The sequence below is a fragment of the Trachypithecus francoisi genome, unplaced genomic scaffold (genome assembly GCF_009764315.1).
Source record: "Trachypithecus francoisi isolate TF-2019V2 unplaced genomic scaffold, Tfra_2.0 Lachesis_group15, whole genome shotgun sequence".
Classification (NCBI taxonomy): Eukaryota; Metazoa; Chordata; class Mammalia; order Primates; family Cercopithecidae; genus Trachypithecus; species Trachypithecus francoisi.
In genome coordinates, this window is record NW_022681460.1 from 32598746 (window position 1) to 32614151 (window position 15406).

The window sequence follows — 15406 nt, forward strand, 5'->3', positions numbered from 1 at the left end:
TACTGGGGCCTTGGGCCACACCAGGTAATCTATGCCAACAATGTGATTTATGATAGGTGCCCTGGACCTCAAGGTACCAGCTCAACCTCTGGAGGGGCAAAAGACTAAAGTCAGCCATGTGGGCAATCAGCCATAAATCCATGACCGACCCCAGTAAAAAAAACCGTACACCGTGGTGAGCTTGGGTGAGTTTCCCTGGCTGGCAATACTCCATGCACATTGCTACGCATCATTGCTGGGCAAAGTTAGTTCTGTCTGCGTAACTTCACTGGAGGAGGACAGTTGAAAGTTCTGGACCTGGCCTCTCCCAGACCCTGCCTTATATGCTTAAGAGTAAAAGCAACAACAAACAGAATGGGTCTATGGGGTAAATGGGGTTGAAGGAGGGGAAAGAGCAGAAGTACATCATGCCATATGTAGAATGAGCACAGCTTAGAGAAGATCTCTAAGGAAAGAGACTCTATTTTTTCATTTCCACCGTACCTGATGCAGAGTGGGACCTCAATATTTAAAGAATGGTTGAATGGATGGCTAAATGAATAATCTCCTCTAATATTGCAAAATCCTGTGGGTTGCCATACTCCCACAGGCAAATCATTTCCTGTCTGGGATCTGAGCTCTTTTCCCTTCTAGGTAGGCACTTAATCCAGTTGTATGGGTTTACGGGGTTTTTTTGTTAATAATTTCCTGTCTCCTATCCAGAATGCCCCTCAGCTTGCACTTCAGTTCTTCCTTTTCCCTCCACAGCTGAATCCTAGGCATCCTGAGCGTCTAAGAATGTCTAGGAGGCATTTGAGTCCTTATTTATAGGAGGGGAGTTCTTGTGAACTAGTTCACACACAACAACAGAAGGTCCCAGAGAGACGTGAAGTGTGACGCGAGACATAGCATGAACAAGGAGTAGCCCCACGAGGTCTGGGGTCAGGGTAGCTGGAAGGCTCCTGGGCTCCTCTGAGAGATGAGTGCTGCTCAGGGTGGTCCAGTAGCTGTTGCTCTGTCTGGTGAGGGGCGTGTGGTCAACAAGTCCACCTGTCAGTGACTGGCCAGGCCCCCCTGATGTCTATGCCCTCTTCTAGGAACAGCCTTGGAGCCCCTAGGAAAACACTGACCAATAAATTAAGTTGAAAAATATGTAGGAGGCAGGGAATATCAACCTAGAGTATTTGTCAATGGCATGGGTGTTCTGGAAGAGACGAAAACCCATCTGGCCCTTCAGAAGCCCCTTCTTTCTGGCAGCATTGGCTTCACCACTCAGGCCCAGGTGGACCACTATTTTGTCTTGCCTTTCTTCTTCCGTCAGGATATGGCTTCTGGGATACCCAGCCAGGCTGTTGGCCTCAGACTCACTGTAGCTTCCATCCAGCATCATGGTTTTTGAATGAAGCATTCCACACATGCACGGGAACTATGGGCAGCAAGCACGAAGAACATCATTAAGCCTTGTGAGGTGGGCAGAGGAGGGGGCCTGGCTCAAAAGCAAAGCCACATTGCTATTCAGAACCACAGAAAGACAGAACTAGAAAGATCTCCAGAGATTACTTAGTCCAACGATCCTCTACCCTGGTTGCATATTAGAATCATCTGCACAGCTCTTTAAACTGGCCGTGCCCGGGCTGTACTTTAGAGCAATTAATTTAAAATCCCCAGGTGATTCTACTGTGTAGTCAGAATTGAGAACCACTGATCTAGTCCAAATCCCTCAATTGTAGAGGCAAAACCTAAGACCCAGAGAACTATACAATTCTGAGACCACACAGCTGGTGTCAGAGCAGGACTTGAAATCCACATAGTCTAATTCCAGCTACAGGACTCCGCCTTTCTGTGCATGAATCAAAAGATGACTAGGAGCCAGGCGCAGTGGCTCATGCCTACAATCTCAGTGCTTTGAGAGGTCAAGGCAGGAGGATTGCTTAAGACCAGGATTTCAAGACCAGCCTGGGCAACATAGTTAGACTCCTCTACAAAAAAAAAAAAAAAATTTTTTTTTAATTAGCCAGGCATGGTGGCATGCACCTGTAGTTCTAGCCACTCGGGAGGCTGAGGCAGGAGGATCATTTGAGCTCAAGAGGTCAAGGTTGCAGTGAGCAGTGATCATGCCACTGCATTCCAGCCTGGGTGACAGAGCAAAACCCCGTCTCTTTTTTAAAAAAGAAAGAAAAAGATGATGAGGTAGAAGAGTGTCCTTATCTTAAAAAGTTACATTTAAGAATCAAGGGTCATGGTATCTGCAATGTGTTTTTAGACAGTTCAACTGCACCAACAGATACATGTTTATATGGAGAAAATATACATTCATTCAGAAAATGAATGCATAATCCATTTTCTCCATATAAGCTGTATCTGTTGGTGCAGTTTTTGCCACACAAAAATGGAAAAATGTTAGCAATGTTGGATCTAGGTGCTGGGTACCTCAATGTACACGACCCTATTCTTTTAATAGTTTCTGCAAGTATGAAAGTGTTCATAAGACATTCTAAGTGGGAGGAAAGGAAATGGTTTTGCCTGACTTCTCCCCATAGTTTAGTCAGTAGAGAGTGGGCTTCCACTGGTGCCTGGATGCTTGGTGTTGATCAAGGGCAGGAGGCCCACTTGACACAGCCAATTGGTGTTGATTTGAGTATGTTTCTGACCTGGCTCTCAGCCCTTCAGTGCCTCTGTTTTTCCATCTAGGAAAGTGAAATAATGAAGTTTCACAACCTGCCTCTTATTGTTACGGATCTTGAAACTCTCAGATGAATATCATAAAGCTTTAGAATGCAAAAATAGATGAATGATTTTATGCAGAATTAGAATTACTTGAAGTATTCTTAAGAAATTGTTTGTGGTTTGAGGGGCTATTTTTTTTTAATCAGGCATGATTGTTTCATTATTATTTGCTGTGTCTTTGTTCCATCAGTAACAATTCTTTTTTTTTTTTTTTTTTTTGAGACAGAGTCACTCTATCTCCCCGTCTGGAGTACAGTGGCTTGATCTCGGCTCACTGCAACTTTCACCTCCCGGGTTCAAGCGATTCTCCTGCCTCAGCCTCCTGAGTAGCTAGGATTACAGGTGCCTGCCACCATGCCTAGCTAATTTTTGTATTTTTAGTAGAGACAGGGTTTCATCATGTTGGCCAGGCTGATCTCAAACTCCTGACCTCAAATGATCTGCCCGCCTTGGCCTCCCAAAGTGCTGGGATTACAGGCATTAGCCACTGTGCCCGGCCAACAATTCTTGAATAATTAACAAAGACTCGTAGATATAAGGGAATTAGGGATAAAAGGTCAGTAAGAGGTCATCTTTCTCTCTCTTTTTTTTTGTTTTTTAGAGGGGGTCCTGCTTTATTATTACCCAGGCTGGAGTGCAGTGATGCCATCTCGCCTCACTGCAGCCTCCACCTCCTGGGCTCAAGGGATCCTCCCACCTTGACCTCCCGAGTAGCTGGGGCTACAGGCACACGCCACCACACCCAGCTCATTTTTGTATTTTTTGTAAGATGGGATTTTGCCAAGTTGCCCCGGCTGGTCTCAAACTCCTGGGTTCAAGGGATCCACCTGCCTTGGCCTCCCAAAGTGCTGGGATTACAGGCGTGTACCACCATGCCCAGCCCTATTCAACTCTTTGTATTTAGGTATAATCACACCCAAACTGATAAAATTGTGTGATATTATCCATGGGGGGTTATTTATTTATTTAAGGCACGGGTCTTTACCTCTTCTCCTTGCTCTAAACTGAAAATCTTTCTGCTAAAATGAAATAGACTTTTCTCCTACGATTTTGAGTTCAAATCAGGAAATGCCAAAAATTCCGATAAATCCCTGTTTTCCAGATTGGCCTGTTTCTAAGAAAGAGGAAGTGGCTCCTGGCATGTCAGACAAGGTCTGGCTAATCAGCCAAAGTATTAGAGCAGCTGAGGGGAGGCAGGCCCTGGGCTCCCACGTGCTCCCACCTGCACATGTCTGCCATTCAAACCAGGGGTGGGCCTATTGGGTCCCAGGCAGCTTTTCCCTTTACAGAGTGGAAATCACACTTCAGTGAGCATCAGAAACACCTGGGAGCTTGCTTAAAATGTTGATTCCAGGGTGCCATCCTCAGAGATTCTGAATCAGTAGACCTAGGGTGTGGTCTGCTGCGGGAAGTCAGGGACCCCCAATGGAGGGACCAGCTGGAGCCACGGCAAAGGAACATAAATTGTGAAGATTTCATCTTAATATGGACATTTATCCATTCCCAAATAATACTTTTATAATTTCTTATGCCTGTCTTTAATCTCTTAATCCTGTTATCTTCATAAGCTGAGGATGTACATCACCTCAGGACCACTATGATAATTGTGTTAACTGTATGAATTGATTGTAATTCAACCTATGTTGAAATATTGGGGGTGGGTTCCCCCAGTAGTGGTCTCGGGAATCTATTTTTTGAGAACCTGTCTCAAACCAGGGAATCTATTTTTAGCAGACTCAGGAGGTGATTCCAGGGCAGGTACTCCATGGCTTCCACTTAGGAACCTCAGCTCTACTGGGAACCATTTCAATGACCATGAATATTAGTTTCTCTGTGAGACAGCAGATGGTGCCTTCTCACCTCTGTCTGCTCTCCAGCAACTATGCTTCTTGGTCTTAAATCCTACATTTGACAATAGCAGAGTACCAGCTCTCGCCTCCTGCATGTCTGTTCTCACACAGACGGAGGGGGAGACTTAGGGGCCTGAGGCCCTCTCCACAGATGACTTCCTTGTCTCTTTAAACAAAGTCATACAATTGCTGGCAAAGATCAGGACCTGATATGGAAACAGGGCAAGTTGTGCTAGTGAACTGTTCGTTTGTGAGCCCCTGTTTGTCAGATGAAGCCTTTGCTATTTTTTTCAACTGCTCTATACAGGAAAGTCTAATGATTTATAAATCAAAAGTGTTTAAATATGGTCCAAAGGCCTGTGATAATGACCAGTGTACAAATTACCGAAGTTTAAACAAGTCCATTTTCTGAAGTAAAAAATGTTTGACTAGAGCTTTAAAAATAAGCAACCGAGTATAATATATTTGGAGATGTAAACTAAAAATAAAGTTCTAAGCCCCCAGACTGACTGAACTGACCCCCGTCTTGGTCAAGGGGACCCCAGAGCAACCTTAAAAACTGAGTTCCCAGTCATGACGGGACAAGAGGCCGGACACACCTTGGTATTCCTCCTCCTTTTGGGGTTTAGACACAACTGACCAGCGTTAATGCTGAAATAGAGATCGTAAGACAGAACAGATTCTTTATGGCCCTAAGATACCAAATTACGAACAGTACCTAAGGCCATTCTAGGGCCACAGTGAAGTCACATACCCCTGCACTTAAAGAATATACTGTGTGCTGCCACAAGGTTTTTCTTTTTCTCTTTCAACTAAACAAGCACTGGTCTCAAGATAAATGATGTTAAAACAATTTGAGGCTGGTGCGGTGGTTCACGCCTGTAATCCCAGCACTTTGGGAGGCCAAGGGGGCAGATGGCTTTGACTCCAGAAGTTTGAAACCAGTCTCAGCAACATGGCAAAATCCCATCTCTTTTAAATATATAAAAACTAGCTGGACGTGGTGGCGCATGCCTGTGGTCCCAGTTACTTGGGAGGCCGAGGTGGGAGGACAGCATGAGCCCGGGAGACGGGGGCAGTTAGCAACCACTGCATTCCAGCCTGGGTGACACAGCCAGACCCTGTCTTAAAAAAAAAAAAAATTGCAGCTCACCGACCATCAGACACTGAGTCACCAACCCCTGGCCCCTATTCCACCAGCCATAACTATAGCTTTGACTGGACAAGAGAGTGATTTTAGTAACCTTCTCTTGATAAGACCATCAATCCTGGACCAGTCCTGGTCAGTTTACAGAGGCTGTTCACTTGAGTGCCTTTGTGTCCCTTTTGCATATAGGGTCTAATTGTAATACATTGAACTGTTAAGTCTCCACCCCAGGGTGAACATGGGTTGTATGTTACATGCACATTTGTTCAATAGGCATGTGTCAGGACTACCTTCAAAAATATTCGTAAATCTTCCTATAGCCTATTGATTATGTATATTTAGCCATATTCAGCATAAAGCTCCTACTCCAACACCTCCTCCTTCAAAGTACCTGTGTCCAGGTCTTTATGGGAGGCTGCACTCCCCAGCCTGCAGGATGGCCACCTTGCAGACTGGAATCCTTTATAAGAAATAAAGTCTCCTTTTTCAAATTTATAAATTTTTGATTTTTTTAAGTTAACAGAAACAAAGTGGAAATACTTGACAGGTATAATGCAAGTGTTGAAAGACAATTTTTGAAAGGCGACATATTCTCTTCTCCTAAAATGTAAAGGTCCCATTGACCAAAATGTCATTACATGGCAAAAATAAATTATTTTAATTTTAAAAGCTCCCTTATGCTGAAAGGCTAATGGCCACTCAGTTGTGCATAAATGTGAGATTTTCATGTCCCTTTATCTCCACAGCTTTTAGATGAACCCCCATTTTGATTAGTGCAATGATTGACAATGATCGGGGAGCAAGCCAGCATTATTATTATTTACGATTAGGTTGGTGCAAAAGTCATTGCAGTTTATGTCATTACTTTTGCACAGACCTAACACTAAAATGAATAGGAATCTGACTGTGAACGAAAGACTACCTCCCTGTGCCAAAGGCTCATGAGCATGGCTTTGTGAAATCTCCCAGTTGTATTCTATCTCATAGTTTGCAGTTGACCGTTGAACAACGTAGGTTTAAACTGTGGAGATTCACTTAGATTTTCTTCCACTTCTGCCACCCCAGACACAGTAAGACCAGTCCCGCTCTTTCGTCCTCCTCCTCAGCCTACTCAGAGTGAAGATGACCAGGATGAAGTCCCTATGACGATCCACTTCCACTTCATGAATTATAAAAATATTTTCTCTTCCTTATGATTTTCATAACATTTTCTCTCTAGCTTACTTTATTGTAAGAATATAGTTTATAATACATATAACATACAAAATAGGTGTTAATCGACTGTTTATCTTATCAGTAAGGTTCCCAGTCAACATGAGGCCATTAGTAGTTAAGTTTTGGAGGAGCCCAAAGTTATACTTGGATTTTCTACTGCACAAGGGGTCAGCCCCCCAACCCTGCCTTGTTCAAGGATCAACTATAGTATAATATGGTACAGTACAGTATAGATAGTACAGTATTTATTTTTTTATTTTGTTTTTTTGAGATGGAGTCTTGCTTTGTCACCCAGGCTGGTCTGCAGTGGTGCAATTTCAGCTCATGGCAACCTCCACCTCCCTGGTTCAAGGGATTCTCCTGCCTCAGCCTCCCGAGTAGCTGGGATTACAGGCATGCACCACCATGCTCGTCTAATTTTTGTATTTTTAGTAAAGACGGGGTTTCACCATGTTGGCCAGGCTGGTGCTGAACTCCTGACCTCAAGTGATCCACCCACCTCAGCCTCCCAAAGTGCTGGGATTATAGGCATGAGCCACCATGCCAGGCCAATAATACAGTATTTCCAACTTCTTTCTACAGCTACACATAGAAGTTTTTTCTTTTAAAGAAATATATATAAAATATTTCGCTTTAGTCCTTACTGTGGCTGAATTTTCACTGGGCACTGATAAATAAAGGTGGTTTTTTGTTCTAGAACTCTCCCTTCTCTGGTCATAAGACAGGGAGGCATTGTCCTTAGACATGTTCACTAATAATAGTGAGAGTTTGTCTAGATCCTGATGTATGTGAAAGATCAAAACAACTTTCACATACATTATCTCATGTGACTCTTACAGTAGAGGTGAGGGTTCTGTAATTTCCCTTTGACAGATGAGAAAACTGAGGCTCAGCATAGGTGGCAAAGTTGAGTCTAAGACCCAAGTCTTCCTGTTCCTAGTCTTTGTCCAAAGACCTTCCCCTTTCTGGAATCCTTTGGGGTAGAAGCCAGAACCTATTCTAAAACAAGATCCTCCTCCTTTTGCACAAACATCTCCTTTTTCTACATGCAACCCCTGCCTCTGCCCCCTGCCCAGCCAACGTTCATTTTCACCCAGTAGCATGGACTTAGACAAGGGCAGAAGAAGCCCTCTCACCTTCTCCCGCAGCTTCCGTTCCTTGCGCTCCTGCACGGTGGTCAGGTAGTTGACGGCCGCGTACTCCAGCACCGAGAGGAACACGAACACAAAGCTGACCCAGAGGTAGATATCCACGGCCTTGACGTAGGAAACACGCGGCATGGAGGCGTTCACGCCCGTGATGATGGTGGTCATGGTCAGCACCGTCGTGATACCTGCAACACCTGGCCTTAGTTGGGCTGCTGACAGCGATCTAGAACTGCCCCCACATCTCACTAAGTCACGATTTTACACTCTGTCTCTTAAGCCACATGAGAAAGTTCCAGGTGTGTTTCTGCCTCGGAGAGGGGCAAGGATCTGCTCCACCAGATGCCAGGCCTATTCTCCCCGGAGCCAACCCACTGCTTGTCTCATTATCCTTCAGGCACCTGAAAGACTGTGTTTCTGTGATGTGACCGACAAGGAGAGGATCTGTTCTCATGTGGAATTAAAGACAGTGACTAAAGGACACCTCTGAAGGAACATTCCCAGACTTCAAGGAATAGGCACATTCTCCCTCATCTAAAGTCCCTGAAGACTGTGGAAATTCCCAGAGGCCCATCGTGCGGGATTCTTCTTCACTCTGTCTTGCTGCTTAAACCCTCACCTTTCTCAAAGCCCAGCCTAATGTTGTCTAAATTTACAACGACATGTTGTAAACTCTCACTCTGGAATTCAGGGTCTGTAAAAGGCTAAACCACAGCTCCAGGGAACGTGGCCCTCCTTTTCCCAGAAATCTCATATTCTGTACCCTGCTTCCAAGCCCTCTGTCTAAACAAGGTCAGCAAATGAAGTTTTTGTATTTACAGAAGGAATTGTTGGCATGTGCAGAATCATCTTATTTATCTAAATACTGAGCTCTGATACTGCCAGTTGTCGAAGTCTATACCCCAAATCTTTCTGAAGTGATGCAGTCACAGTTGATGTTGTTTTAGCTCCCTCTGGCTCTCACAATGTGGAGGAAACTGAGGCCAGTATCTAGATGGTAAAGGCAAGAAGTAGGAGAAGTTGCTCCTTCTGACTCTAACAGCTCATCAGTTAAGAACTCTAAATAATGATTTTTACTTTTTGTAAACATAGTGAAAAGTTAAAAAATATAACCACCCTACCACATCTTATGAAATGCTTTTACCCAGTGAAACTCTGGCAGGCACAGCTCTGCGGTCGATCCAGAAGGACACCCAGGACAGCATGACCATCAGAGTGGCGGGGAAATACGTTTGGAGCAAGAAGAAGAAGATGTGGCGACGCAACGTGAAGTTGATGTACAGACGGTTGTACCAGCCTGGGGGACACAGGAAGAAGCCAATGAGGTTCCATCTGAGAGGTAAAAGCAAACTGTGTCCCTGGGAACCCGTCCTTCACTGACATGGCCCTCATCAGCAACAGAAAGTTGAAATTAATGATCAGTTGGCTTATAATACCTTTCTTTTCCGAAATCTAAGCACTTTCTCCTGTATATAAATATCTTGCCAATATCTAGTACACTTACTATCTCAGTTGGTATTACCCAACTTCTCTTCACAGTATTTTGGGAAAGGGTAGAACTACACAGAAGGGAAGTTTAGTCATTTGGGTTTTGTTTGTTTGTTTTTGAGACAGGGTTTTGCTCTGTAGCCCAGGCTGGAGTACAGTGGCACACTCACAGCTCACTGCAGCCTCAACCTCCCAAGCTCAAGCGATCCTCCCACCTCAGCTTTCTGAGTAGCTGGAACTACAGGTGCGTGCCACCATGCTTAGCTAATTTTTTTTTTTTTTTTTGTATTTTTTTGTAGAGACAGGGGTTTCGCCATGTTGCCTAGGCTATAGTTGTTTGTTCTGTATTTGTAATTTGCAAATTACAACCATATCTCTTGAGTGACTTGCTGCTCAAGAGCATGAGAGGTCGGAATAGTTCTATTTTGTTGAGGCCAGTACCACTGAGGCAGGAGCTGCGGGAGCTAGGCTCTGGTCACTGTCACCTTTGTTGTGAAATTGTCACCTTTATTGTAAGACCCTAACCCTTTACCATGCAAACTCCACATCTGTCACAGAAAGAAATAGGCTGTTCACATGATTCTAAAGTCTGACATTTGGGACATGAGGAAATGAGACTCTGAGAGGCTTTTCCAAAGCCTTAGCTAGAGTCAGTTGCGCTTGTTTCAATGCAGGCCTCCAATGCCCAGGCTAGTGTACAGTTCACTGGCACTAAGTATATTATTCACAATATAGTACAACCATCACCACTATTCATTGCCAGAACTTGTTCATCATCCCACATAGAAACTCTGCACCCATTAAACAATAACTCTCCATTCCCCCTCCCATGAGTTCCTGGAACCTTTATTCTATTTCTCTCTCCTTATTTGTTTGGATAGAGACAGGGTCTTGCTCTATTGCCCAGCGTGGAGTGCAATGGCACAATCATAGCTCACTGCAGCCTCAAACTCCTGGGCTCAAGCAATCCTCCCTATTCAGCCTCCTGAGTAGCTAGAACCAGGGGCATGTGTCACCATGCCTGGCTAATTTTTTTTTTTTTTTTTTTTTTTGAGACAGAGTATCACTCTGTCCCTGAGGCTGGAGTGCAGTGGCACGATCTCAGCTCACTGCAACCTTCGCCTCCTGGATTCAAGCAATTCTCCTGTCTCAGCCTCCCAAGTAGCTGGGATTATAGTGGCGTGCCACCATGCTCGGCTAATTTTTGTATTTTTAGTAGAGATGGGGTTTTGCCATGTTGGCAAGGCTGGTCTCGAACTCCTGGTAGGCAGAAGCCAGAACGTATTCTAGGCTACATTATTCTAATAATCAAAATTTAGGCTGAGCATGATGACTCACGCCTGCAGTCCCAGCACTTTGGGAGCCCGAGGTAGGAGGATTGCTTGAGTCCAGGAGTTCGAGACCAGCTTGGGCAACATAGTAAGACCTCATCTCTACCAAAAAAAAAAAAAAAAATTGGCTGGGCATGGTGGCACGTGCCTGTAGGCCCAGCTAATCAGGAGGCTGACGTGGGAGGATCACTTGAGCCTGGGAGGTTGAGGCTGCAGTGAACCATGATCTTGCCACTACACTCCAGCTTGGGAGACAGAGTGAGACCTTGTCTCAAAACAAAAAACAAAACACACACAAAACATATTTTCCTTGGGGTTAAGGCTGAAGAAGAATTCAAATGTGCTTTCTTGCACATTTGAATCAGATTGTGGCAAAAGATAGCTACCAGTGCTACTGTAGAAGGCCAGTCGGGAAGTCGTGTGAAATTTCTGAATCAGAAACTGAGACAAGGAGATCTTCTCATCTGTTTTTAGGGATTCATCCCCATTCTTCCAGTACAGCATCAGATCTTCATCTGTATAGGCATCTTTGGGAAGAGGAAAACAAGTTAATATGCCTCCTTTGCTTCTGATGCAGGGTGAAGTAACAGGGAAATCCCATGCCAGTCCAGAGGTAAATAGGTCTTAACGCTGGCAGGCAGGGCTCAGCCTCATGATTACTAAAATGGCACCAAGATCAGAGAGGAAAAAAGGCAAAGGAATTAGGAATGCTAATACTTACAGCTCTCCAGCTCCAAAGAACAGGTCTGGGAGTCCAGGGGAAAGTGGCTGAAGTCCATGTTGCACATGGCAGTGACCGTAATCCTAGACAACCCAGAGTCACGTATTGGCTTGTGCAGTGAATTACTGGCTCCTACATATGCCCAGAGCAAGAAGGCACAGTACACAACCGAGCAGCTGCCTCCTCACATCTGCTGCAGAAGCTTGGAAACATAGTTATCTGAGTTATAGAACCTTAACTTCTAGAGTTTTGTCGTCTGTAGTAGAGGATTAATGCTCTGCCAGATCCCCGTTACTGGGCTGGTGCACCCCTTCCCCAGCCACTGGCGGTGCTGGCTGCTAATGGCTCTCTCCCGTGCCTCTCTCTGGGCTTTGCCCTCAGCCAGCAGGGCCACCTCCTCAAGAGACACCTGGGAGGCCCCCTACTCAACTTCCACCCAAGGCCAGAAGTGTCTAGTATCAGCATTGCATTCTGGTGAATTGTACAAGCAGACCAGGTGGATGTGGGACAATGAGCTTCATCAGTGACAAGTAAGAAAAAAGCATTTTTTTTTAAAGATGTGGAACATGACTGCTTACATGACTCGGCCGTACTCCAGAAGCTAGTCTGCAATAGCCCTCAATAGACAGTAGCTATTTTTTTGGGGGGGGGATGCTTTTTTTAAATCTTTTTTTTTTTTTTAAAAGGCTATTTTTTAAAAAACCTTTATTACCAATCAACTAGAATGACATGCTCTCAGTGAACAGAAGGTACAGCATGTGGAAGGTCATTGTCTCATTCAGGCCAAAGTAGTCTTCTCACCCAAGCTTAAGACCCCCAGTGATGAGGAAGTCATCCCCTGCTGGGGTGGCCATGTCATGTTTAGATAGTTGTGACTGGCATCAGAAGGCTCCTCCCATCCAGGAACCCACAGACCCAACCACAGTGACAGTCTTCAGGGCCAAAGGGCCTGACCACACATACTGGAATGGCACTGGACAAAGGAACAGTGGCCCCCGGACAGCTACCTCATGCTGTACAGCACGTGTCCATCCGGGAACACCCTCAGCATGATGTTGTCAGTGGTGGTGTCATGAGTGAACGACCTTTTGGAGTGAACAAAGAAGACATCAGGGACCCAGATCTTCTTCACCAGCCGGCCATCGAAGGTCATGCTCTTGTTGCTGGCGCTGGAGAAAGCTAGCCTCTCATCCTTCCAGTAATGCCGCAGGTACAGGGTCATCGTGAAGTCCTGTGGGAGCCGGGGTGAGACCCGACACAAATGGTTTAGAAAATTTTCTTCCTTACAATCAACCCATCATCCACTACTGTGATGGATATCTCAGGCTCAGCCTCCAGGTTCAGAGGGGACAGTTCTGCAGCCCTGTGGCATGATGGCACTATGCAGCTGGAAAGAGAATGGCCCATTTTTATGCATCATACACTTGGAGCCCAGGAGACTGAGCACCCAGCCCCTCAGGCCTTGCAAATGAAAACTGTGGCTGTGCTTGCAGCCTGGCCTGGCAGCCAGTGGGGAAGGATTTCTCCAAAGTTCTGCTCTCTCTCACTTAGACGTCTCCACACATGGTTCCTTACTTACCCACTGGCTAACCATTCCATTTCAGCTTAGTGGCCACTTCCAGAAACCTGGATAGTCGAAGTCCCTCTTAGGAGGATTCTTGCCATTAGGCTTGTAAGATCCTTGAAGGAAAAATTGTGTCTTGCCCACCATTGCATCCCCATTCACCATAGAATTTAGTGCCTGGGAAAGCACGTAGTAGACGCTTAATAAATATTTGCTGGTTGAAAGATTGGGGAGATAAATGGATGAGGGGCTGGGCAGCTGCATACCTACTATAATTTCTGCCTGAAATCTTATCTTGTTCAAAAGTGTCTCCTTGCCTGCATGGTTGATCCCTTAAGAGTTTGGTCCTGCCCACAGCCAGAGCTGACACAGGTGCAAATGGAAAAATAACTGCCCAAAAGATCCTCTTCTGGGTGGAGAAAGGCTGGAGAGAGTGCATGATTGTGGTGGGCCCAGAGGGAGCCCCAGGAAGAGAGGAAAGAATGAGCGAGCACTGGGATAGTGCATGCATGAGAGTCTGTCCCTAGACTGATCCTGGCTCCCAGTGCATCAGTAGCTGCCAGGAACTACCCTTCCACACACAAGGAGAGCAGCCAATACATGAGGAGGAAGAAACCAGCCAAATACCCCTTCTGGTTATTTCCCTTCTAGGTCACAGAGCTGAAGAGCAGGCTCTGAGGGCCATCGCCCAGGGGAAGTGCAGATTCACAAGCACCAGGTGTGTATGGCTACCTTGGATATTACCTACCTACTGCTGGAGTCCACCTGCCTTCCCACAGGTTGGTGGTTGCTCTGTGAGAGGCAGGTCATTCTAGATACCTCTCCCTGCGATCCTGAGCCACACAGGACAAAAGTCTTTGCACTCAGCACAGACATCTGGGTTGATTCAGTCTAGGGCAGCCAGGCTGTCCTAGACACAGCTGGTTCTAGAACTGGGCTCAGCTGTTGGATATCCAAAGAGGCTGGCAATGTACAATCTAGCATCTTGGAAACTGTCATACCTGAACCTTTCACACCTGGGCCCCATATTTTACCAGGTGCTGGAGCTATGGGGGGTGCACAACCTCAGTATCAATCATATCAGCTCTGCCAGGCTGGGTCGATTAGGAGCCAGGGGAGTTCCCACTCTTCAAGGGCAGATGACAGCATTGCAAGTGGGATGCAGTGCTGGAAAGTGGAGCCTCCCCGACTTTTATTTATTCCACACATTTTCAGGGCCCCTGGGGGGCCACACTGGACTAGACTTGGAGATATTGGGGTAAAGAAACACACGAGTCTCTGCATTCATGGAGCTTATAGTCAAGCATGGAAGACAACCAATATACAAGAAAAACCCCCAAATAAATATATAGCACAATTATAAATGATGATGTAGGCTATGAAGAAGAAACAGAAATTCTTTAGATCAGGAAGTTGGGAGAGCCTCTTTGATGAAGTCTCTTTTTAGCTAAGGCCTGAAGGATAAGAAGGAGATAGCTGTGGGCAGGGCCAGAGCCGGAGCATGCTCAAGATCCCTGAGGCAGAAGAAAGAGAAGTTTGCAAACTGAAAGAGAGGCAGACAGAAGAAGGAAGAGAGGAGGCTGGGGCCCTGGGGCGGGGCGTGCACCCCTCCACTGTGAGCCCTGCAGGACACCCAGGCCTGTGGTGGTAGAACGGGGGTAGACGTAGACTGGGGGGCACTGCCGCAGAGTGAGTTGGGGAACTGCACTTGCAGCAGGAACTGAACATCAGAAAGCTGCAAAATTTCAGCCTGAAACTGTCCACCTCCAGTACCCCTCCAGGTGTGGTTCGCCTGGTCACGTGCATTATTTGCGGCGTGTTGAAAATGCAAAGTCTCACTCCCAGAGTTTCTGAATCAGGAAGTGTGAGATGGGGCCCAGGAACCCACATTTAACCAACTCCTCAGGTTATTTTTACCCACGCAGCTTGAGAATGCCCGCTCTAGATTTTACCGCTCCAGGGCTGACTTCCAAGTGCCCATTTTATCATCTCCAGCTCCCGCTCTGCCCACACGGGCACAGCCTGCACCACCGAGGCCCACCACACTACAGACTCTCACGCTGTCTCACTGGAGGCCGCTGCATACCATGTCCACCTCGGAGATGCTGTCCAGGCTCTCCACCTGCACGTCCACGCCCACTGGGATGGCAGGGCCTGCAGAAGAGCAGAGACAGCTGGTTAAGGCACCTTCCTCTCTACCTCTGGGCTGGGAACAGCCCCCGTTGGCTTCCCCCGGGGA

General features: G+C 46.2%; 1 protein-coding gene across 1 annotated transcript in view; it reads right to left on the minus strand.

Annotated features, from left to right (window-relative positions):
- Window positions 1–814: 814 nt before the first annotated feature.
- The window catches only part of GABRR2 (gamma-aminobutyric acid type A receptor subunit rho2), a 71527-nt gene continuing 56935 nt past the window's right edge, over window positions 815–15406 (minus strand). The window contains exons 4-10 of the mRNA XM_033234591.1: window positions 15254–15321; window positions 12611–12834; window positions 11604–11686; window positions 11269–11409; window positions 9208–9360; window positions 8055–8251; window positions 815–1405 (exon numbers count right to left, since the gene is read on the minus strand). Coding sequence (XP_033090482.1) covers window positions 1094–1405; window positions 8055–8251; window positions 9208–9360; window positions 11269–11409; window positions 11604–11686; window positions 12611–12834; window positions 15254–15321 — 1178 coding nt within the window. The 3' untranslated portion in view covers window positions 815–1093. The remainder of the gene's footprint in view (window positions 1406–8054; window positions 8252–9207; window positions 9361–11268; window positions 11410–11603; window positions 11687–12610; window positions 12835–15253; window positions 15322–15406) is intronic.